The sequence below is a fragment of the Talpa europaea genome (assembly GCF_964194135.1).
Source record: "Talpa europaea genome assembly, chromosome: 9".
Classification (NCBI taxonomy): domain Eukaryota; kingdom Metazoa; phylum Chordata; class Mammalia; order Eulipotyphla; family Talpidae; genus Talpa; species Talpa europaea.
Window position 1 is genome coordinate 70,184,026 of NC_140076.1, and position 21,798 is coordinate 70,205,823.

Here is a 21,798-nt window from a genome sequence, read left to right on the forward strand (position 1 = left end):
TTATCCATCACCCATCCATCTTCCATCCATCATCTACTCATCGATAATTTATTCAACATCCATTTAGCCACCATTCATCTCTAGTCATCTATCACTATCCATCCACTTACCCATCATCTGTCCCTTGTTCATTCATCCATCCTCCACCCACCTAGTCATCTTGCTCATCCATTTATTACCCATCCCTTCATATCACTTATTTATCAATCTTCCATACATCTGTTTATCCATCCATCCATCCATCCATCCATCCATCCATCCATCCATCCATCCAATATCTACCCTGGGCTGTGAACTGGACTTGGTGCTGGGGACTCAGGGAGAACCAGTCAGTTGCAGGCTAAGCCCAGTCAATCAAATCAGGTTATTCCATGGTCAGCAGGAGGACAGAAACTATACATACTTGGTACCTGATCACTGTGAAAGGTGAATACTTACATCTAGTCCTGGCTCCCCGGGCCTGCCCTGAGGAGAAACAAATAGGAGGCTTAAAGGGGTTAGGGAAGGGGCATTGGAAGCACAGGTCCTGGGAAGTTCAGTCTTATAAGTTGTCCACAAGCCTAAACTCTGGCCCCAGAACCAGTGAGGTGCAGGAGTTGACACATGGTGGGGGTGGGGGTGTGCCTAAAGGAAGGTGATTACCTTCTCTCCTTTGGTTCCTGGCAGCCCAATAAGGCCTGGTGGGCCAGCTGGCCCCTGGATGGAAAAGGAAGGGGTCAAGAGGCATGCTGATTGTAGGAATTATGGCTGGGGCAAACAAGGCTCATGAACTCACAGGCAACCCGGCGGGGCCTCTATCTCCTGTCTCGCCCTTCTCTCCTTTTGCTCCATCCAAACCCTGGAATTGAAGGGGCCACATGAGTCAGGGGTAGGGGGCCAGAGAGATGGCAGGACAGGACAGTTTGCAGCATGAATGAAGCTGGGGGACAGACTCCAGGCTCCAACAGGCCTGGCCTGGGCTTCCCCTCCTGTGTGAATAATCAGATGGCACTGTGGGGGAGCACATTTTGCCTTTTCCCACACGGACTCCTTCGGTAATCATGGAATATGGCTAGGGTCACATTCACTTCACAGATGAGGGTGGGGACCACCTTTTTCTGTCACACAGCCAGGAAGTAGCAGGGCTGAGGACTAATCAGACTACTGAGTCCCAGCCTTGGATGCAGTCCCTGATGGCAGCTGCCTATTCTAAACATGATGTGGGGGGACAGTGACAAAACAGAACCAGAAGCATCTGGTTGGGCCATGTGCTCAGTTGGGTAAATGAGTAGAGACGCCGGGGGCGTGGCAAGCAGTGGGGCCAGCTGGCCTCCCCTGCTGTGTGGGCCTGCAGGGGCTGGGACACAGGCAGGCCACACTCATGGTTTTAATTTCAGAGTGGAGACATGGCATTATATAATATACTCTGAGCACAAGACTTCATGTCCAGGCTGTGGGCAGTTGACAGATGCGCAGGGGAGTGGAATCGGGTAGAGGAAGGGTACAAGGAAGAGGGCGTGCAAGGACTACAGGCAGAGGGAGAAAGTGAATGAACAGACCCCCCCCCCCAAGTATATGGAGTGGTCGGGGGGTGGGGGTCACCGTTCTGAGGGTATCAGGGAGATCTGTGCCAGGGAATGGGGTATATTCAGGCCCTGGGAAGACGCTGGACTGGTTTGGGAGGTGGAGCCCTTACTTTGCCCATTAGCAAGGTCTTCTGAAACTGTCCAGGCTGTGGATCTGTAGCAAGTAAGAGGAGTTTCTACCCATCCCTCAGAACTCACCTTGGGACCCTGGATTCCCTGAAGGCCCTGGAGGAGAGAGGACAGCATATCAGAAGGGTGTACAGATGGATCCAGACCTCAGGGCCTGAGCCCTCTTACAGCGGCCACATAGGCTTGCAGACCCCTCCTGATCCCTGTGGCTCTGATTTCTGCAGCCTTTGCCCTCCCTGCCTGACATGCCCTTTCCCCAGGGGACCCTCTAGGGTCACTGCTCCTGGGCCTGGGTTCACCATGCTTCAAGTCAAACATTCTTACCACAGGGCCTGGGGGACCAGGAGGGCCAGGAGGTCCTGGTTCCACTATGATCTGGGCCTAGGAAGGAGTCAGAGGTGGGTTAGTCCCCATCACCCCACCCACTCTTGGTCTTGAGCTCAGTGGACACTGGTAGAGCAATGGGCGCCCAGGTCCCCCCGGGTCCAGGCTCCTTCCTGCCCGGAGATGGGCACTGTCTGGTGGCGGGCCAGCATCTGGCCTTTGGGCTCTCAGATGGCCCTCAGGCAGATGACACAGTCCAACATTCCCTTACTCTCCACTGCCCTGGGCTTGGTCAGGCCAAGTGGCCCTTCTGTCCCCAGGCTTGGGGCTCCAGATGGTCTGGGCTGGGCATTGTGGGGAGCCTCTGGCCCTTAGGAGCCTCCTTACCAGACTCTCCCTTAGCTTGTCCGATGCTGGCTCTCCCTTCTCCCCCTTGGGGCCGTCGGAGCCCTGCAGGACAGGATGGCCTTGAGCCCTTTCTGTCCATCACCCAAGCTACCACCCACAGTTCAGCACCTGCCTTCTTCCCCATAAGACTCTGGGAAGTAAAATAAGTTGGACTTTGCAGCTTAGAATAGTTTCCCCCTAAATCACTGTGACACACCCTTGGTGCCCAGCAGAGGTGTGTTTAGGGAGTATATCTGCCAGGCGAGGGAAAGGATCATGCTCAGCGAAATAAGCCAGAAAGAAAAAGAAAAATACCGGATGGTCTCACTCATAGCAGGACTCTAGAAAACTTAAATAAGGGACCAGGAAAATGAATAACTATAAGAAAGTGAAAATCAAAATCAACAAAAAACTATGAACCAGAGACACTCTATGGGGGGTAGGGGGCGGGAGGGGAGGGATTGGGGTCAAAATAAGGGGGTTGCAATTGTATGGGGAATATAAAAATAAAATTTATTATATATATAAAAAAAGAATGCTTCCTAAACTTTGTTCTTGAGGTATGAATGATTTCCTGTGGGGCAGGGGTGGCCAGGTATTCAGGAAGGGAAGGCCAGGTTCTCTAGCTGAGTGGGCCTCCCAGGGGACAGAGGGATACAGTGGTGACACAGTGACTGCAGCAACCCGGCAGCTCTTTCAAGGCAGCCTTGACAAGAGCAAGGGGCCAGAGGACCCTGACTGATGCAGGTACCAATTGCCATTCTCAGCCCTGACTGTGCATTCCCTGTGGGAGTGGAAATGTTCACCCCCATTTTTGAGTTAAAAATGGAGGCTCTAAGGTAGGGTTCTAGGGCAGGATGTGACCTTGGCAGTCAGAGCCTGTGGTGTAACCACCCACTGACTCCCTTCTACAAGGGGGAGTGCATCTCATTTCACCTATATGGAGGCCTCTGCGTGGGAGGCGCCAGAGGCTCAGAGAGTCAGAGTAGCTGACTGGGAGCCCAGAGCCTCCTTTCAAAGGCTCAGTATCCCCAGGTTGGGCTGAGATTGCAGGTCCTAGCCCTCAGCAGCTTCCCCAGTAGATACACATTCATCTCCCCCCCCCCCCCCACCAGGGCCCTTCACATACCGGAAGACCGGACAGGCCCATTTCACCTGCTTCTCCTTTGGGCCCGGTTGACCCAGGCTCTCCTGGGTCTCCTTTTGGTCCTTTGGGCCCCTGGAAATGCAAGAACAAAGTTTAGGAGGTATTCTCCTTTCCCTCACCTGGAGGTCCCCCGAGCTTAGTCCAGGCCAGACCCCTACTTCCTCATCATGGGTGCCTGCCTCTGGCCTGAGTGATGAAGGTACCAAGGAGCCTGGAAGGGGCCCAGGAGCATCCCCAAGCCTCCTTAACTGTAACAGAGTCACAGGGGGCAGAGAGGGTGGACTGGCAACTGAGGTGGCAATTAGAGGGGGCTCGGGGTCAATCCTTATCTCTCAGGATATAGTGGTGGGAACCCCCAAGCTCCACATACAATCAACCGTCCCTCCAACCCCCTTCTACCCACAGCATCCTCACTCAACAATGTGTAATGTCCACTAGGGACCCAATGCAAGACATGCCCACAAATGTCAAGTGACACCATGGACACAGTGTCTCCACAGCAACACACGTGTGTATTTACAAAACTAACACTGTGATGGTGTCTGCTAACATTTGAAGGCTCTTTGCCTCTATGCGCCAGGCACTGCCCTCAGTATTTTCCATTCATCTGTTTAATCCTCACACCAAGGCTGCCAAAAAGTAGGCAACCTGCCCCAGTCACAGGGCAGAACCAGGATGTGTTCTGTGGTCTTTTACTAGTCCTGAATACGAGTGTGTGCGTACACACACACACACACACACACGCACACGCACATGCACATGCACACACACACAAGTGTGCACACATGCACACACAAACACACACACACAGAGCTTGACACCAGGGACCAGCATCACCAAGGAAATGAAAAGCCCAGAGACCTTCTCCCCATCGATTCCTGGGGCACCCGGTAATCCAAGTTCACCCTAGGAAGGAGCAGACGGCAAAAGGGGTTACAATGTCTGGAGGTTCCCCTCCGAGAGATTGGTGGCCCGAAGGCTGGTTGGGCTGGCTTTGCCCCACCTCACCCAGCACTCCCACCCTTGCTGCCTGTCCCAGGGCACCATGTAGGCTGGATGTTATAGCTTTGGAAGCTGGGCTGGAAGGCCCAGTGGTTTGCTCCTGGCAACACAAGCCAGGAACTAGGGTCACCCCTGCCAGGGGTCACAGTTTTGAGCTCCCCCAAGAGCTGAGGAGACAAGGAGGAGACAAGGTGTAAATGATGCACATCCATAGAAATGGCCATGCAATCTACAGAGACTTTGGGGTGTCATGAGGGAAGGTGAGGATGAAACTTCCCAGGGAGTAGCTAAGCCTGGGAAGAGGGCACCAGCTTGATTAGAAAGGAGCAGGGCCCTTTCTCTGACCCCCAGAGCCCATGCTGGGAGAGAAGCAGAGGGTCATGGCAGTGAGGAGGGCTCTGCAGACAAAAGGGGGTCATGCAGCTGCATCTGCACTGACCTTGGCTCCAGGGATCCCTGGTGGTCCTGGGGGCCCCTGTGGCCCGGGAGGACCCTGTGTGAAAGTCAAGTCGGTCAGTGTCCAGGCAGGGGCTCCCTGTATTTGCCCGCCCATCCCCTCTACCCTGGGGCCATGTCTCTTCCAGTCAAGGTGCACAGCCTGCTTCCCACCCAGTCACGTCAGGCTGCTGACTTGGGGAAGGTCAGGAAGATGCTGTAGTGCCCAGCTATGGAGGGCCCATAATCTTTCAGCCCTCAGAGAAAGTGCTCTATAGTTTTCTTCACAGAAATTCAGACCCAGATCCTGAGATGGACACCTATTGCCTCTGAGAGCAACCATAAATCCCCATTGGTGTTTAAGGCCAGCCCAAAAACGCATCCCCAGCAACCGCCCTGCCTTTTGGCCTGTCCTGTGGGCTCTCTGACTGTTGGCGTCATTGCCTGCTGTGTGTGGTCCCCGGGAAGTTCCTGGGTAGGGAATGTTGTTTCTAGGTCTGACCCAACTCCCAGCTCCCTCCCCATTACAGGCTTCTTTCATGCCACCTGCCCACTGTGGCTTGTCAACCCTTGGGTATTAGCTACTCCCTCAGCCCAATAATCTATAGTGTCCCCCACCTCTACCAGCCTACCCCTTCTTGTTGAGATGTCCCTGGCCTTACTATTGTCCTCCATCCCACTTACCAGGCCCTGGGTCCAGTGTCAACCTCCCTGTGCATCCCCACTGCCTCCAGCTGGCCCCACACCTACATTCTTATACTTATCATCTCATCCCTAGCTAGTCTCCCCCCAACACGTGATTTTTTTAATGTCACCCATCTGCTCAAGAAACAAGTATGGCTGCTGCTGCCCATCCAGTGGAGCCATTCTCCTTGTCTGGCATCCCAAACCTTCCCACCTCCCAGTTCTCATCAAGCTTCTCCCAAGGAGATACCATGCAGGTGCATGCCCTGGGGCTACATCACACCATGCCACACCATGCAGGCCTGGGGGCCACTGTTACCATCAGCTTGTACTTCCCTGAGGCCTGTGGGAGATAACTGGAATTGAGGCTCAGGAGTCAGGTGCCTGTGAGCTGCTAGCACCCAGCTTCTCTCGCCACTGGAGATTGGTCCCAAGTTGCTGTGTTGTGGGCATTCCTGAGGCTCCTGGGGGCAGGACTTGCCACTCTCATCCTCCCCCAATGATGACTGGAAAACCCAGTCCTCTAGCCTGTGTTCCCTGGGAAGGCCCCAGGAGAGCCTACTGGGACCAGCCACTACCCCTTTTTGCCTTGTCCTTTGGGGAACTCGGGGCCACATGGACCATATTCACAGCTGCTCTCTCAGCACCTATGGGTCTCAACACAGCACTAATTTCCTTATCAGGTACCTGATGAAGTTGGAGTGTTTGTGCTAAACTGCCCCTGACCCTTTGTGTGAAGAGAAGGACATATGTGGTCCAACCAGGAACATTACCTTAAGGGCATCCAAGATCCTGCCATCGTAGTCAATTACTACTGTGTCTCCTTGCTCACCTTTGAGGCCTGGGAGACCCTGAGGCAGGAAAAAGAGGAATAAGTCAGGGAAGAGCCACCTGTCTGTCACCCAGCAAACCTTGTGTCTTGGGCCCATAACCTGGTGGCACCCCAGCACATCTAGTCTTCCACATCCACACCAACAGTGGCTCCCCAGCTCACGGAGAAAACCCTCCACGGGGCAGGCAGGAGTGCACACAAGGGGAGGAAGGACATCCCCTGGAGCCAGCTGAGGAGCATGCCCCTGTCTGGGCTAGGGCTGGCTGCGAGTCACCCACTGAGCTGGATCCCTGTGTTCTGGAGGGAAAATGGGAAATCTCATGTTGACGTGAAGTTCCTCAGACTTTCAGATGCTGGCAAACAAATGCAAATATCCAAACCCTCCAAAACACTGTGGAGACCAATAAAGGACATGCTGACTGGATCTTGTCCTTGGGCTCCGGTTTCCAACTTCTGGCGACGAATGCATTCACCATGCATTAATTTTCCCACCCAGGTCACTAGCACACATGTGCCCACATCTGTACATGCATGTGTGCATAAATCCAAACCCCCTCGCCTAAGTCTACATGCCCATACCCTCACAGCCACACAGGCACTCAAGCATGGCCAGCTGCTCTACCCTTCCCCTCTGAACCTTGCTGCCCCACTGGGTACCTCTCAGTGAGGGGAGTTATCCCTTTGATTCAGGCCCTGTGACCAGCCCCTTGCACAGGGCAGAGAGACCCGGGCCAGAACCTTATTTGCTTGCAGCCTGCACAGCACTGTACAGTTTACACTGAATTCTTGTACCCAGTGCCTAATCCAGTCCCTCTACCACCTGAACAAACAGGCTTCCAGCTTTAACAATCCTTTTTTTTCCCCTCAGGAGGAAACCAGTCTCTGGGAGGACGAGGGGATGTGACTGCCCAAGGTCACAGAGCCGAGAACAGGATCTGGCTTGTCAACTTGAAGGCTGATGAGGCTGGGTCACAAAAGATTTGGGAACAGCAGGGTGGCTGTGCTCTTGGTCACAGGGATGAGCATGAGCCCCAACTTAGGGCAGTGTCTCCCACAGGGTAGGGTGATGTGATGTGTAACAAATTGAGGGTCTGTGTTGACTAGACCAATATGAGAGTTTAGGAAAAGACCCACAGGTAAAGGGGGGAGCAGGGAGAAGAGGGGAGAGATCAGGTCTCTACCTATCCGTATTTCAGCATTTTTACCAAGAGTATATATTATGAAATTAAACAAACAAACCCAGAGAATGAATTATTATATATAAAAAAAGGAACTTCTGGTTGTGGCTTTGCTCCTCTGCGGTCTGTGGGGGACAAGGAGCTTCTGAAGCAACTGGGCAGTTGGATCCCAGGGGAAATGGCTTACCCTTAGCCCTGTAGCTCCGTCGGCACCTCGAGGGCCGGGCTCCCCCTGTGGAGATATGTGGTTGCAGCCACGTGTGTGGAGGTAAAGCCAGAGGCCCCTGTCCCTGTCCACCCCTTTGTCCCCAAAAAGCACAGGGACCATGTGCTGGAGCCCTAAGGGTCTATGTAAGTGACTTGAAACCTTAGAAATGGGATTGCTGCATGGCGGACCTAAGGGACCCTCCTCCGGCCCCACGTCGTGTAAGGATGGGTGGACTGCCAGGAGCCCAAGGCTACACAGTGACCTGGTCACATAGCTGGGCCTTGGTGGAGACCTGGCATCTCTTCAGACTCTTTGCCACCCACCCTCTGGTCAGCCTCTGATTGCCAGTCCAGTCAGACTCCTAAGTCCAGATCTCCCGGAGACGTCCAACAAAAAGGAAATCACAGTAGGTCTCCCCATGATAGGAGTGCTGGGGCCCCGAGGGAGCTGGAGCCGTGTAGTCATATCACCTTTGGTCCTGGAGCACCGTCCACACCATTTTCTCCCTGAGTCCCCATGCTGCCTGGCTCGCCCTGTAATAGGACATTCGTGGGTGAGGGCTGCTGGCTTTGAGACTAGTTCTGGGGTGTGCTTGAGCCCATGGGGGTTTGTGGATGGACTTCAGGCTCTCCCCAGCCCTGGAGACTAAGGGCCAAGAAATCCTTCCAGGCTGGGTCTTAACATATTCATAGCAGCTCAGGGGCTCAAAAGATATTTTGGAGGCAGGCTGGGCAGGATCTGGTGACCATCCTGAGGGGTTGGGGAAGCCACTTGATATCCAGTTCTGGACTTGTGGATAGGGCAGAGGTGTCCAGCTACGGTGGGACTTGAGGAGGTGAGGGGAGGCACATGGCCAGATGAGCTGCCAGCCTCGTTGAGGAAGGCCCAGGACCTTCCTGCTGCCTCTCTGGCCAGCCTTGGGCTCCAGCCCATGCCCCCATGACACAAAAAACCAGGCAGGGACTTCACCGGGCTGATGGGGACCAAGAGAGGGGGGAGGCAGAGGACTTTCTTGGGGAGGGTCTGGCATACCTACCTTGGGCCCCGGGGGTCCTGGGAGCCCTGGCTGGCTTGGTGTCCCATCATCCCCCTGAGGAGAGAACAGCTGGGTCAGACCTGGACACAGGCCAGCCTGACTGTGGTCCATTAGGCTTCCTCCTGGCATTCCCCAGCACACCAGTTACTCGTGCTGCCAGGCTGGTCACACTGGACGGGGCAGTGCCTATGTCCCATTCTCGCCTTTGTCCCCTGGCCCCAGCACCCAGGGCTGGTCCAGCGCATGCCTCAGCAACAGTGTACAGAGGAACAGCGGGGTGGTGAAGGCGAGGGAATTCATTCAGGCAGCAAATACCTTGTAAGCACACTCTGCGGGCCAGGCAGATGTGTCCCTGTGAAATGGCTCAGAGGAGGCAGAGGGCAAAGAAATATCCAGAAAAATACACAGCGTCATGCAGGGAAGAGGATGTAAGAGAAGGGAAGGATGGGTGGTTGGGGAGGTCCTGCTTCATCTGGTGCTGAGGATGGTGTCCAGAGGGGAGAGCTGTGCTGAGACCACTATAGGAAGGAGCCCCAGGCAGGGGAGGGGGAAGAGGGAAATCACAGAAGGTCAGTGGTTCCCAAAGGGGCTGCTTCCACAGAGCATGGCCCATGCACAGCAAGTAGGTGGGCCCCACAATGAGCATGTCAGACAAGCCCCTAGTGATACTGACACTGTGGGTCCAAGGCCCACCCTTGGAGAACTACAGTCCTGGAAACAAACTTGATGTGCAGTATGAGGAAGGGGCCGAGTAAGTGACTGAGTGAATGAGATCCTGGCTTCAGAGACTTACCCACAGGGAGGCCGCCAGTCTGCTGTGTGAAGGGCATCTTCGTGCAGGGTGGTCCCCAGCCCCGCCCCAGTCCCAACCCTTCTTTCCAGCTACTTCCCATACCCCCACGAAAAGGCCCCTCCAGGGATCCCCCTCACCTTTTTGCCAGGAACTCCGGGCTCACCCTGAGGGGGAAGGGGTGCAAGAGAGAGGTCAGAGCCACCAGGCCACCTGCTCTTCTGGTCAAATCAGCCCCACTGAGCCCAGTGACCCCAGCTCCACAGAGAGGCACACACGGTGGGTGGGGCCAGAAGCTTGGGACTCCACTCCCCACCCGGTTCCCTCCAAGATGAATTACTCCAGGCAAATCACTGCTCATGGAACTGGGGATGAGATACCCAGTCTTGAGGATCGCTGTGAAGTTAGAGAGAAGGTGTTGAGAGCTAACATGTTTAATTATTTGAGCCTCACAAGCCAGTGTGGCGGTATAGCAGTAAATGTTTGTCATATTTTTTCAGCCTTATTGAGGCATAACTGACAGGTGAAATGGTAAATCTTTAAAGCATATATGATGAGTTGATGCACATATACAGTGTGCAAAGACTTCCCTTGATTTAATTAAGGCATTGTCACCTTCAATATTTTACCCTTTTTTGGTGTTGAGAAAATTCAAACTCTACTTGCTTAGCTTAGCTTGTCATTCCCCCATTTAACAGATGAGTAAACAGAGGCACTAAGTAACTTGTCCAGGCCTGGGGAGGAGGATGGGGATTGAGAAGCACTCACCTTGGCTCCGGGAGGTCCCTTGGGGCCCTGGAACATGAAACGAGGTATGAAACACGATGTGGAGGGGCAGGGTGCAGGGCTGTGTACCTACAGTCACAAAGCCCAGTGTGGGTGTGTGTGGGAGTCTCCAGGCCTGGAACCCACCAGCCTAGGCCTCTGAAATGCCCTGGGTACTGACCATCTCGCCACCTTGTCCAGTTTCTCCTTTGGGACCCTGAGAGATGCAAGAAGATGCACGTGAGGGAATGCAGGGATGTCAGAGCTCACTGAGCTCACATCTCGTACCATACCCCTGAAAAGGAGGAATCATTGCCCCCCTTCACAGATAGGGAAGTGGAAGCTCAGGGACTTATGTCCCCAACATGACAAAGAATGGATGAGTCAGCTGAGTAGCTGTCCTGAGAGGGGACCCAGGTGGAGTCTGATGGGGGTGTCAGCTCTGCAGGGGAGAGGAAGGACAGGCTGGAGTCCCTGGTCTGGGAGAGGGACTGTATAGTGAGGTCTGGTTTCTGGAGTTCAGGTTAGGACTATGGGGGAGGAGGGCAACTGAAGCTGACTAGTTAGTACTAGAGACTAGTGGGGAGGGGAAGGGAAAGAGAAACAGAAATTGTTAAAGATCTGACCCCGTGCAGGTGTGAAGGCTGGCACTGAGATTGAGCCAAGGCTAGGGTCAGGGTGTATGTAGGATTAGAGGGTGGGATAGTTGGGTTTGGAGTCAGGGTCAGATTTCAGGGTCTGGACATTAGTCCAAATTGGGGGTATGCATCATTATTTGGGAATGAGTCAGGATCTCAATTGGACTAGAGACTCAGTTAATGTTAGATGGAAGGTTTCACTAGGGTAAAGGTCTAGGTTGGGCTAGGGTCTGGGCTGAGCTGGAATTGGTTCTGGGACCAGGGCCTGGTGGGCCTCCCTTACCGCTGGGCCTTGTGCTCCCCTTGGGCCATCTTTCCCAGTGTCTCCAGGAGGGCCCCGGACCCCAGGGGGTCCAGGGGGTCCTGGAGGCCCAGCAGCTCCATCTTGTCCTTGGTCTCCCTGAAAGAGATGGGGTGTGGCATGACTCTGAGGGGGAGGGAAGGGGATGGGTAGCTCTGATGCCTTCCCCTCTCCCAGTCCCCTTAGGCTCAGAGGGAGGGAAGGGCTTTGTGATTCTTGCTGCTTCTTGACAGTCACATGAAGGGACAGGTCTCTCTCCCTCAGCATGAGGCTAACAGGTTAACTTTTTACACTGCAAACAATGCACATCTCTAGCCCCTGCACCTGAAGCCCACCTCTGGAGCTCAGGTGAGAGGTGAGAGACCCGGGTGTGGGAGAAACACCTGTCCCACGGCCCCCTCTTTCTGGAAGGGGGACTGCACATCTCCTGACAGACCTTCCTGCTTGGCCAACTCCTGCTTTAAGTGATGGCGGTGCATTCTTAGGTTTGGGTTCCAGAGAAATGAAACTTAATGTTCACACAAAAACCTGTACACAGATGTTCATAGCAGCTTTATTTGTAAGAGCCCCAAACTGGAAAAATCTAAATGCCTTTCAGTGGGTGAATGGTTAACCCACTGGGGTGTACCCATATCATGAAACACTGCTCAGCAAGAAATGAAAAGGAGCAGAGTATGAAGACATGCAGGAACTTGAGTGCATCTGAGGGCCAATTATGCTGGGAGGAGCGAGCCAGTTTCAAAGGCTGCATGCCCTATGATTCCATGTACTGGCCACTCACACAATGGCAGAATGACAGAGCTGGAGCACAGATTAGTGTGGGCCAGGAGTTAGGCGTGGGGAAGGGAGGGCAGCAACTATAGCTGTGAAAGAGAAGTGGGAGGGATCTTTGTGTGATGGTTATGCTAATCTACCCATGTGACAAAATCACAGAGAAGTAAACAGACACAAAAATGAGTAAAATGGATAAAATCCGATAAAGGTTGGTGGATTGCAGCAATGTCAATTTCCTGGTTGTGAGATTGCATTAGTGTGATGTAAATGTAACTTCATCCAGGGAAACTGGATGAAGGTCCATGGGGTATTATTAATTACAACTGCATGTGTAATAAACAAACTGCACTCAAAATAAAAATTTAAAAAAGGGTGACAAAGAGCCACACAGTCATGCAGCCTCCAAGTCCCAGCCCTTGGATCTGGTGTTAGTGCCAGGTCAGACCTCAGGCAGCCAGAGCCCTCATCTCAAAGCGCCCCCTGCCAGGAGGGAAGCCCACAGCACCAGGTTGGGACTTCCAGCTGCCCCTGTGGTACCCGCCAGCACTGACACCACGTGCACAGTGCCAGCGCTCCTAAGCTCCTTGCTATGAGTGGAGCTGACCCTGGCGGTGTCTCACCCAAGCTTGCAACCTCCTGGCCAGGGTACTGCTATTGTCCCATCTTACAGATGGGGTGGCTGGGTATCAGAGCAGGTAATAGATTAGTCAGGGTGACAAAGTGAGGATAGACAGTGCCTCATCTAACCACTGAAGTCTGTGGTCTCTTTCAAACCCTTTTTCAAGTGTGGACCCCATGACGTGGAAGAGCGCACTTCTCTAGCAAACTGTTCCTGACAGTTCACGAGTTTTCCCAATTAAAAAAATCCTGAGATTCTCAACATCCATCATGCAGACTGGTCTGACCTGGTCTGGGTGCTGACCAAGAGGACCTAATCCCAGCCAAGAATAGAGAAAGGGGTATGTGGCTAGGTCACCCAGCCATGGGTGGAGATGGTGGTGGGCAACTCGTTTCATTTTGTGCTGTACTGGGAAGAACCTGAAGACATTCCAGGAACCATTTGCCTGGACACTACTTACTTGAGCAGCAAATGCATTTAGACATTTGAGTAGGTTCCTGAAGAGTTTTTTAGGATCTCCCTGAGTTACTCGGGAATCCTGCAGGGATCTGATGGCTGAGGTCTAACCCAGGAGCATGGGGCGAGTTGAGGGGGGGCACACATCAGCAGGCCCAGACACAGCACTCGGCCTGTCTACCTTGAGCACGTGACGATGGTACATGTGATGGTCTCTGCTTATAAAGCCCGGGTGGAGCCATGGGAAGACCATCTAGTCAACAAACAGGTTATGTGGACAGAAGGCAGGGGGTGATTTAGAAAACCACAAGGCTATTTCTGGAGGCAAAGCCACATCACCCAGCCCAGAGAAAGGCAGTTCGGTGACTGGAGGCAGGGGAGATACGCCCCGGTCTGAGGGACCTAGTCCAGCCAGAGGGTTAAGCACCCCTCTCTCACCTTCCCCTTTTCAGTCCTAGATATACAGTGTCCTCCTCTGGGCTCTCAGGACCTTGCTCCATTCCTGTCTCTAGCCTCCAGGCTTGTAGATGCTCACAGTGGGTGACCAGACCACCAGCTCCAGCGCCCACCCCTCGACCTCACTGAGAGCAGCAGGGATTACGTCCCTCTCGTGCCTTTCTCTGGGCAGTTGATGCCCACCTCTCAGGCTCTGAGTCAGGATGCGGTGGAAATGGCACGTGCTAGGGCTGCTTAAGTGACACTCCACCATGACCCAGTTTGCAGGACCCACCTGGGGTCTCTGCTCAGCTGCAGCTTCTGCTGAGGAGCTCCCGGTCTGGGCACCAGGCTCTTCAGAGCCCCTGGGCCCAGAGAGGACACTGAGGGTCAGTGTGGTCCGGGTGGAGATTCCATCTACTGTTCCCACTTGGGGAGGGAACACCTTTATAATTGCAATGAGTCTGTCATAGCGTTGGAGTGGGGCCTGTCACCACTGCCCAGCTGGAACAACTGAGTTGTGGAAGGGTATGTTCAAAGTCACTCTGCTGGTGAGTGGTAGAGCTGGGATTTGGGTTCAGAGCTGCTGACCCTACAGCCTTCTCTTTTCCTGGGTTGCTAGGTGGGACTAGGGTCAGCCCCGTATGCCCCCATCCATGGTAAGAAATGTGACCTGGACATCTCCCAGGGATACCTGTGTATGGGTGGGGGTGTAGCCTCTGCCAGATCAAGGTGCTTGGGGCTTCCTCCCACCCAGTGACCATTTAAGTGAAAACAGGTAGCAGGACAGATCATCGGGCAGGAGGTGGGCTGCCTGGCCCTGCTTTCTGTGGTAAGTTACAGGGACCCAGAAGCAGCGCTAGATATGCCTAATTATAATAGGGAAAAAAAACATGTTTGTTGGGGAAGGGCTGGTGAGAGGGTCTCACTCAGTTCTTACCTGGGGGCCAAAGTCTCCTGGTACACCCTAGGAACAAAACACAGGGAGACAGAGCTGCACTATTTTATTACTGCTTCACATGCTTGGTCTCATTTAGTTTCAAGAAAAATGACACACGGGCTCTATTTTTATCTACATTTCCAACAAGGAAACTGAAGCATAGGGAGGTTGAGGAACCTGCCCAAGGTCACACAGCTGCAGATGAAGGGCTTGCAACCACGTCTGTTGCCACCTGCCCTCAGATGTGATGGAGCAGAGATAGCTGCTCCCACTGTGTCCCTGAACCACAGAATGGTGAGGGAGGATCATAATTACTTTACGGATTGTCTTAAGTCACTGAGTTTCTGGGTAATGGTTTAGGCAGCAATAGATGCTGAGATACCAATTTCTCTGTGGTTTTAAAGGCCCTGGTGTAAAAATTGGAAGATATTCCATTTCTACAGCTTGGTGGCATCAACCTGTACTGGTGGGCATGTGCTTGCCATGTGCACCAGTGTCTCATCATCGACAAAGAACCCTCAGACATCTACCTCAGGCAGTTGTCCCCAAGGTGCTGTGGTATTGGTTTTAATGTCCACATAAAGAAACTGAGGGCCATCCAAGGCCACACAGTTGTGATGGAGCTGAAGGCCAAGCTGAGGCCCTGAACAGTAGATTCTGTGCCTTGTATCCACCACTTACCCCTAGGTGGGCTCTGGGCATTCCATGCCCCCGAACGTGCTGTGGACACAGAGGTCTCCCCTCTCTGCTGCTCCCTTACAAGATATTTGTGGTCCCAGCCCTCCAGGGGCCTGTCTGTGACATTTAGTGCCAGATGCCAGTGAAGCCCTTCTCACAAGGATCTACAAAGATCCCGTCATGTGGAGGTGGAGGTGCCCTCTCCACAAAGAATGACATTAATGGTCACCGTTCAATCCCCCAGGCTTTGCTGACACCCCTTTTGTGATCAATTACTTTGGAAATTTGTCATTCTGGGCAGACGGTGCTTGGAGTTTTACTGTACTCTGGGGCCAGGAGAACTCAGATTCAGCTCTGCAGGCACTTTACTATGTCAAATATCAGCCTGTGGCCATTTTAGGAGGTGGCACTGACAGCCCCCAGTTCACAGATGAAGGAACTGAGGTTCTAGGAGGAGATGTGATGCACTCAAGGTCCACACTCTGGAAGTGGGGTTTGGAAACTGTTTCTGGCATCCTTCATCAACTACTGCACCTGGACAACTTCCAGTGTCACTTACTTTTTCTCCCTTGGGGCCTGGAAGTCCCTGGAGAAGGAAGGTGGAGAAAGAGCAGATGTGAGAGAGCAGGACCAGGCGAGCCCCCCTTCTGATTCCCTATGGCTTTGAGGGCAGAAGGCCTGTGAGCCTGAGCAGAGCTGTTTGGCAGCTCTTGTGGCCAGCCCTTATGACAGACTGGCCACAAGGAGCTCCACTTCTCAATCCTCAGCAACCCAGAGATGGGGACTTGGGAGTCAGCAGTGAGGGCCTCTTGTGTCCTCTCAGCAGGGATGGGGATACACATGCTAGTCAGTCCCCCCAAAGAGCAGGGTCCTCCGTGCTCAGCAACCACTGTGTCCCGAGGGCTGCTGAGACGGCTGCTGCCCCTAAGCTGCCTGCTGGGAGTCTGCGAGGCAGGCAGTGGACTGAGATCCTGTCCCCTGGTGCTTTCTCTTCTTCAAGGGAAGCAGTCTCTTGAAGTCTCTTGGGAGGGGTGCATATGTTTTAAAGGCTGACTAGGTGCCAGTAATGGTGGTGTCCACACCCGCAGCAGCCTGTATGATTAATAGAAGCTGCAGGCTCAGGAAGTGAAGAGGCCTCCCCAAGGTCACACCTTCAGCATGTGGTGGAACTGGACTTGAACTCAAGTCTGACAACAAATGTCTTCTCCCTGCACTGAGCCAGGTTCTCAGTGACACTTTACTCTGGTGCCCCATGATCACTCTAAACCACAATGATGTCCTGTCTCAGGATCAATTAAAACCACCATGTCATCACTTACTGGCTTGCCATCCAGACCCAGTGGTCCCTGGAAAACAAGAGAGAGCAGAAGTTACACATGGAAAGACATTTCCCCTATTTCACTCCAAGTGACGAGAGACCAGAGCCTGACTGCAGACTGTGGTCTGGGTACATGTCACATGGACCGGTGTGTTGTTTGCTCCCCAGAATCCCTTCCTCTGATGACAGAACCCCATTTCTTTTCCAAACCCACCCCCAACTTCACCCACGGGTCTTAGGCATGTGACCACCTTCCCTTTCTGGGGTGATTGGCTCAAGGGTGTAAGCCCAGTAATTTGAACAGTGCTCTTGGGGAAAGAGGGCTCCTTTCTCCAGATGGGGCTAAGCCCAGAGCTCTTGGGGTCACCACATGGGTCAAGAAAGAGCCAACAGAGAGGAAAGCAGAGCTGAGGCAGAGAGAAATACAGGGTGAAGGACCTGAAGCTGACACTAGCCCTGTAACTTCCCACTGTCTGTTAATACATCTGGACCCCCTAAGACAGTGTGGATTGAGTAAGGACTGAATGTTTGTATTCCGCTCTCCAATTTATATGCTGAAACCTAACCCCCAAAGTGATGGCATTTGGAGGTGGTGCCTTTGGGAGATAATTAGTAGGTGAGGGTGGGGCCCACATGAATGGGATTAGTGTTCTTATAGAAGGGACCCTGAGAACTTTCCAGTTGCCTCTCCACCATGTGAGGGCACAGCAAGAAGTCAGTTGTGCAACCTCATGGAGACTCTTGCCAGAGCCCAAACCTGATCTTAGACTTCCAGCCTCCAGAACTGTGAGAAATCAAAGTTGTTTATAGGCCACCTGGGCTCTGGTATTCTGTTATAGCAGCCCAAGCAGACTAAGATCTAACTGGAAGAGCCCTGAGGCAGCTTTAGTTTCCTTTGCAGGCAAATGTCAAGGTTGAGAGAAGCCAAATAACCCAAAGGTGAGTTCTAAGAGCTGGGGCATCTCCAGGGCTCCAGGGGTTTTGTGGTGTCTGCAGAGGGCAACATCAACGCACAGCAGTTCCCACTGGGCCCTTCCACCTGCTTACCCACTCACCCATCTACTCAGCAAGTCTTGCTGAGCTCCATCTTCATGTGGGGCTGTAGAGGAATCCAGTGGCAGTGCCACACGCCGCTCCTGGTCTCTACCAATCCCCTCCTGACTCCTCCCACTCCTTCCTCACATTCCCAAATACACACCCCCCTAGGTATGCAACTCTACCTTCCCAAGCCTTTACACACACTTTGTCAGCCTGCCTGGCACACGCTTCCTGCATCATCTGCAGCTCAGTTACCTCCTCTTCCACAAAGCCCTCCAGGTTTCTCCACTTCTCAGAGTCAGGCAATCCTTCCTGAGCCCAGCATATCTTTAACCATCCCATGTGACATCACATATTACTCATGTGTAAGCTACTCAAGTCTTTCAGTAGTCCAGGCAAGGGGTCTGATCCCTGTGCTCCAGAGCTCAAATGAGGCCAGGCATGGAGCATGTGCCCTGAGTCAAAGCAAGGAAAGGCAGCAAGATGGATGAACACCGTGCAAATAACATAAAGAAGAAAGGGAAGGGGTGGGACAGACCAGGGGTTCTGCCATTTCTGAGAAGGGAGATAGCGCTCAAGCTTTGGGGGGAACTGGACAAGATTAGGGAGCACTACCTTGAGGAAGTAACATTTGGAGATTTGGACACAGCAAGTATGTGTGTGTGGGAGGGCACAGTGGGCAGAGAGAATAGCCCAGCAAAGCCAGGAAGGGGGTAGTGTGTGGGTTGCTGGTGCAGAGGTGCAGGCATGGACCTACAGCCCGGTCTCACTCATAGGCGCACAGGTTTGGCCCTCATCTCTGTCTATGCCTCCACAGGGGGCCAGCATCTGGTCCTCTGCAGCCAGGGATAGCTGCTGCCACTTGTCTCCCTGAGCTCTCAAGCTTCTTTCCCATCTTCATGCCTTTGTTTGGGCTGATCCCTCTGCCTAGAATACCCTTCCATGCCTTCTCACCCGGTGGGAATGTCTCATCCACAGAAACATTCTCTTGCTCTGGGTAGATGGTTTCTTTAGGGTCTGACTCCAGCCTAAGAGTTGAAGACCCCATCTGCTGGATCCAGTGTTAAAAAGCTGGCTCTCCTGGGTGGCGCTCCAGGCTCCCTTGCATGGAGACAGTCAATCTGCCAATTCCCTAGATGTAGGACAGTGGCTACTCCTTGGTATGCACATGCCAGGCCTTGCTCCAGGTAGGGAACCTGTACAATTCTGAAAATTGGTCTCCTAAGTGATTCCGGCCAGTCTGGACTTGTGGTGATAGCCTAGAGTCAGCTGGAATTATGGGAGAAAGGAAGCAGGTCATTCCAAAGTCTTGTGGGTCCAGTTCTAGGTGCCTCTGGTCAGGCACAGTTCTGGTCCCCATCACCATCAGGATCTGACCTAGCTGGCTAGTTCCTGACTCCTGGATCCACATGCCCAGCCTTCTTCCTTCAGCAGGCCACTGAAATTGGGCCCTGCCCCTCCACTCCCTGCTGCAGCCCCCAGGCTCAGGCTCTGCCAAACCACCTCAGGGCCACACCCCCCTGGGTATCTCTGCTCTGGATTCCTCACACACCCTCATCCTCTCAGTGGCAACATACACAGGGCTCCATCCCATCCTGAATCTCTTCTGGAATCTTCTGTGCCCTGCCCCCCTCCATTACCATAGTAACCTGAGAGGCAGGTGTTATCCTGATTTTATGGAAGAGGACACCGAGTCTAGAGAGGTTAATTCCTTGCCCAAGGCCCTGCAGCTGGTAACAGGCAACAACTGGGGCTGCAGGCCAGGAGCTCTAGGTACTATAGTCCGGAGATGGGCTTCTCTGGCTTCCGGCCACTCTCCCCTCCACTCCAACCTCACTCGGCTCTGTTCAAACCTTTTCTGCTCCACCCCACTGTCCCCTGGACCTTGCCTACCCAGAGGCTCCTGGCCACCTCCTCTGGTATGTCTGCCACAGCAGACTTGGGCCAGGCCTGTGTGGAAGGGTGTGTCCTGCTGAACTAAGTCCAAACGCAGCACAAACTTTGTCCCTCTATCAGTCTGCATGGATTAAAAACATCCACAATGCAAACTGAAATGCAAAAGAGACTAAGGGGCATTCTGCAGCTAAATAAAGCCCTTTTCCATTCGTGTGCCAGGAGAAAGGACACAGTGGGCCTCACAGCTGTCACCACAGCAGCTGGGGACAAGACCTGGCCACAGGGCCTGGACAGGAAAGCATGATGAATTCAAAGTGCCCTGAGAATAGCCATGGCAGAGAGCAGGGCCAGGTCTGAGGAAGCAGGACAAGAGGCAGAGACTCCCTGGGGCGTGACTGTGAAGGCAGCCCTGCTGTGTCCTTCATGGTGTCAGGATGATGCCAGGACTGAGCCAGTGGGCTGTCCTCAGCCTGGAATAGGCCCCTCTCCACACAGAATGTTCCTCTTCCCATAGCAGGATGACGTGGTCATTCTAGGAGGCCTGGGGTGTACCTCACAGGCCTTGCCTTCCTCTGGGGATTCCTGGTACCTCTGTCTCCCCCACTGAGCACATCCTTTGTGGGCAGGCTCTTTGGACCCTCTTTCATTCTAACCTTCTGCCAGAGACTGTGTGACCAGGGAGAGTTCACCAACTTCTCTGAGCCTGAGCATCCTCATCACCTCTGTTCCCAGCAGGGCTGATTCTCCAGTTTTCCCCTAAAATCTGCTGGGGTCTCATCATTCTTTAGGATTTGGAAAGAACTGCTCCAGTGGTCTCATAGGTACATCTTGAGGTCCCATGCTCTGTCATCAAGCACGTCCCGTCATGCAATTTACTGAACTTGTTTGATTTCCCATCTCCTTCTGCCTCCACCTGTTGAATACTGACTCATTTTTCATGGCCCAGCTCAAGTGATTCCTCTTTTGGGATCCTCCCGGGCTGAAGCAGCACCCGCCCAGTCTGTGTGCTGCTTTGCTGGGTCCCCACCCTCTGGAAGGAAGACTTGATGCCTACCTCTGGCAGGAGGCTCTGGATCCAGCATACCTGGGCCTGGGGGAACCTGGGCCTCCCGGGCTTACTGACCCACATTCGCACGTGTGGGGTCTACAGCAAAGGTGCTATGGGCACCAGGTGGAATGTGCCAACTGCAGACAGATGGGACCAGGCAAACCTCCTCTCCTTCCCCAGCTCCTGTCCCAGGGGCAGTGTCTGCACCAGTCTTCAGGAAGCAGGTTGCAGCTACAGCAGCTCCTATTGAGTCCTTCTTATTTTTTTTTCACCTTGTTTATTTATTTTTATTTTTTTATTTTTTAAAAGATTTATTTATTTATTTATAGAAGCACTGGGTATAGTCAGAATTGTGGGAGAGTGAGAGAATTCATCAGAGCCAGAGCGGGGAACAGAACAGGCAGAATGATGAAATACACTGCTGAGGGGAGCAGTGGGCACAGCAGGAGAGGTCTGTTGCGCCATGTGGGACCCTCGCCAGAGGCCGGGGATCGAACCGGTGCTGCAGAGGCTGCGGGCAGCTTCGCAGCCCAGTGCTCAACCGCTGCGCCACCAGGGGAGGCCCTCCTTTCTTACTTTTAAAGTCCTGTTTCAGCCAAACAGTATAAATCTGCTGGCAAGTTGCAGGAGAATCTGGTTTCTGGCCCTTCAAGGCACCTCACAGTCCTCTCTAGGGTTCTAGGAATCCCCCACCACACATGTGAGACCCCAGGCATTATCCCCTTGGCCCTTCCCTGAACCAATTCCTTCAGTATCCACACTGTTAATGCGAAATTTCTAGGATGCAAATTTGACCACTCGGCTTTCCTATTTGATCCCCTTTTGGAAGCCCCACTCCTGAAGGATGAGGTCCAGATCTCCCCATCTGGTGCCTCGGGGTCCCTCTAACCTAGGCCTAAGAACTAAGCATGTGCCTCTGGCCCATCACTGAGTTCTCAGGCTCAGTTCTGGGGTGTCAGCTGGGTTGAAGCATGCAGAGCCATAGGTGCCTACTTTTCTACAAGTTTCTGGGTAAAGCAGAGGAAGGAAATGGCCTGTTTTGGAATCAGGAGGCAGCCTGGAATATCCCCCCAGTTTTGGCACCAAAGGAGGAATCTCACTGCCTCCCATGGTCTCACACGTGTCCAATAGGCTGCCCCTCCTTAAAAGTGAGCACAGGCCTCTTATCTCCTAGG

The 21,798-nt window shown here is 53.3% G+C and overlaps 1 protein-coding gene across 1 annotated transcript in view; it reads right to left on the bottom strand.

Moving 5' to 3' along the window:
* COL23A1 (collagen type XXIII alpha 1 chain) overlaps nt 1–21,798 on the bottom strand; it is a gene marked incomplete at both ends in the record, with an annotated part of 392,542 nt that overhangs the window by 15,392 nt on the left and 355,352 nt on the right. The window contains 20 exons of the mRNA XM_084242375.1: nt 439–465; nt 643–696; nt 776–838; nt 1,764–1,790; nt 2,019–2,075; nt 2,406–2,468; nt 3,535–3,624; nt 4,414–4,458; nt 4,994–5,047; nt 6,447–6,524; nt 7,871–7,915; nt 8,362–8,424; nt 8,928–8,981; nt 9,858–9,884; nt 10,486–10,512; nt 10,664–10,699; nt 11,404–11,520; nt 14,646–14,672; nt 15,883–15,909; nt 16,643–16,669. Coding sequence (XP_084098501.1) covers nt 439–465; nt 643–696; nt 776–838; nt 1,764–1,790; nt 2,019–2,075; nt 2,406–2,468; nt 3,535–3,624; nt 4,414–4,458; nt 4,994–5,047; nt 6,447–6,524; nt 7,871–7,915; nt 8,362–8,424; nt 8,928–8,981; nt 9,858–9,884; nt 10,486–10,512; nt 10,664–10,699; nt 11,404–11,520; nt 14,646–14,672; nt 15,883–15,909; nt 16,643–16,669 — 1,008 coding nt within the window. The remainder of the gene's footprint in view (nt 1–438; nt 466–642; nt 697–775; nt 839–1,763; nt 1,791–2,018; nt 2,076–2,405; nt 2,469–3,534; nt 3,625–4,413; nt 4,459–4,993; nt 5,048–6,446; nt 6,525–7,870; nt 7,916–8,361; nt 8,425–8,927; nt 8,982–9,857; nt 9,885–10,485; nt 10,513–10,663; nt 10,700–11,403; nt 11,521–14,645; nt 14,673–15,882; nt 15,910–16,642; nt 16,670–21,798) is intronic.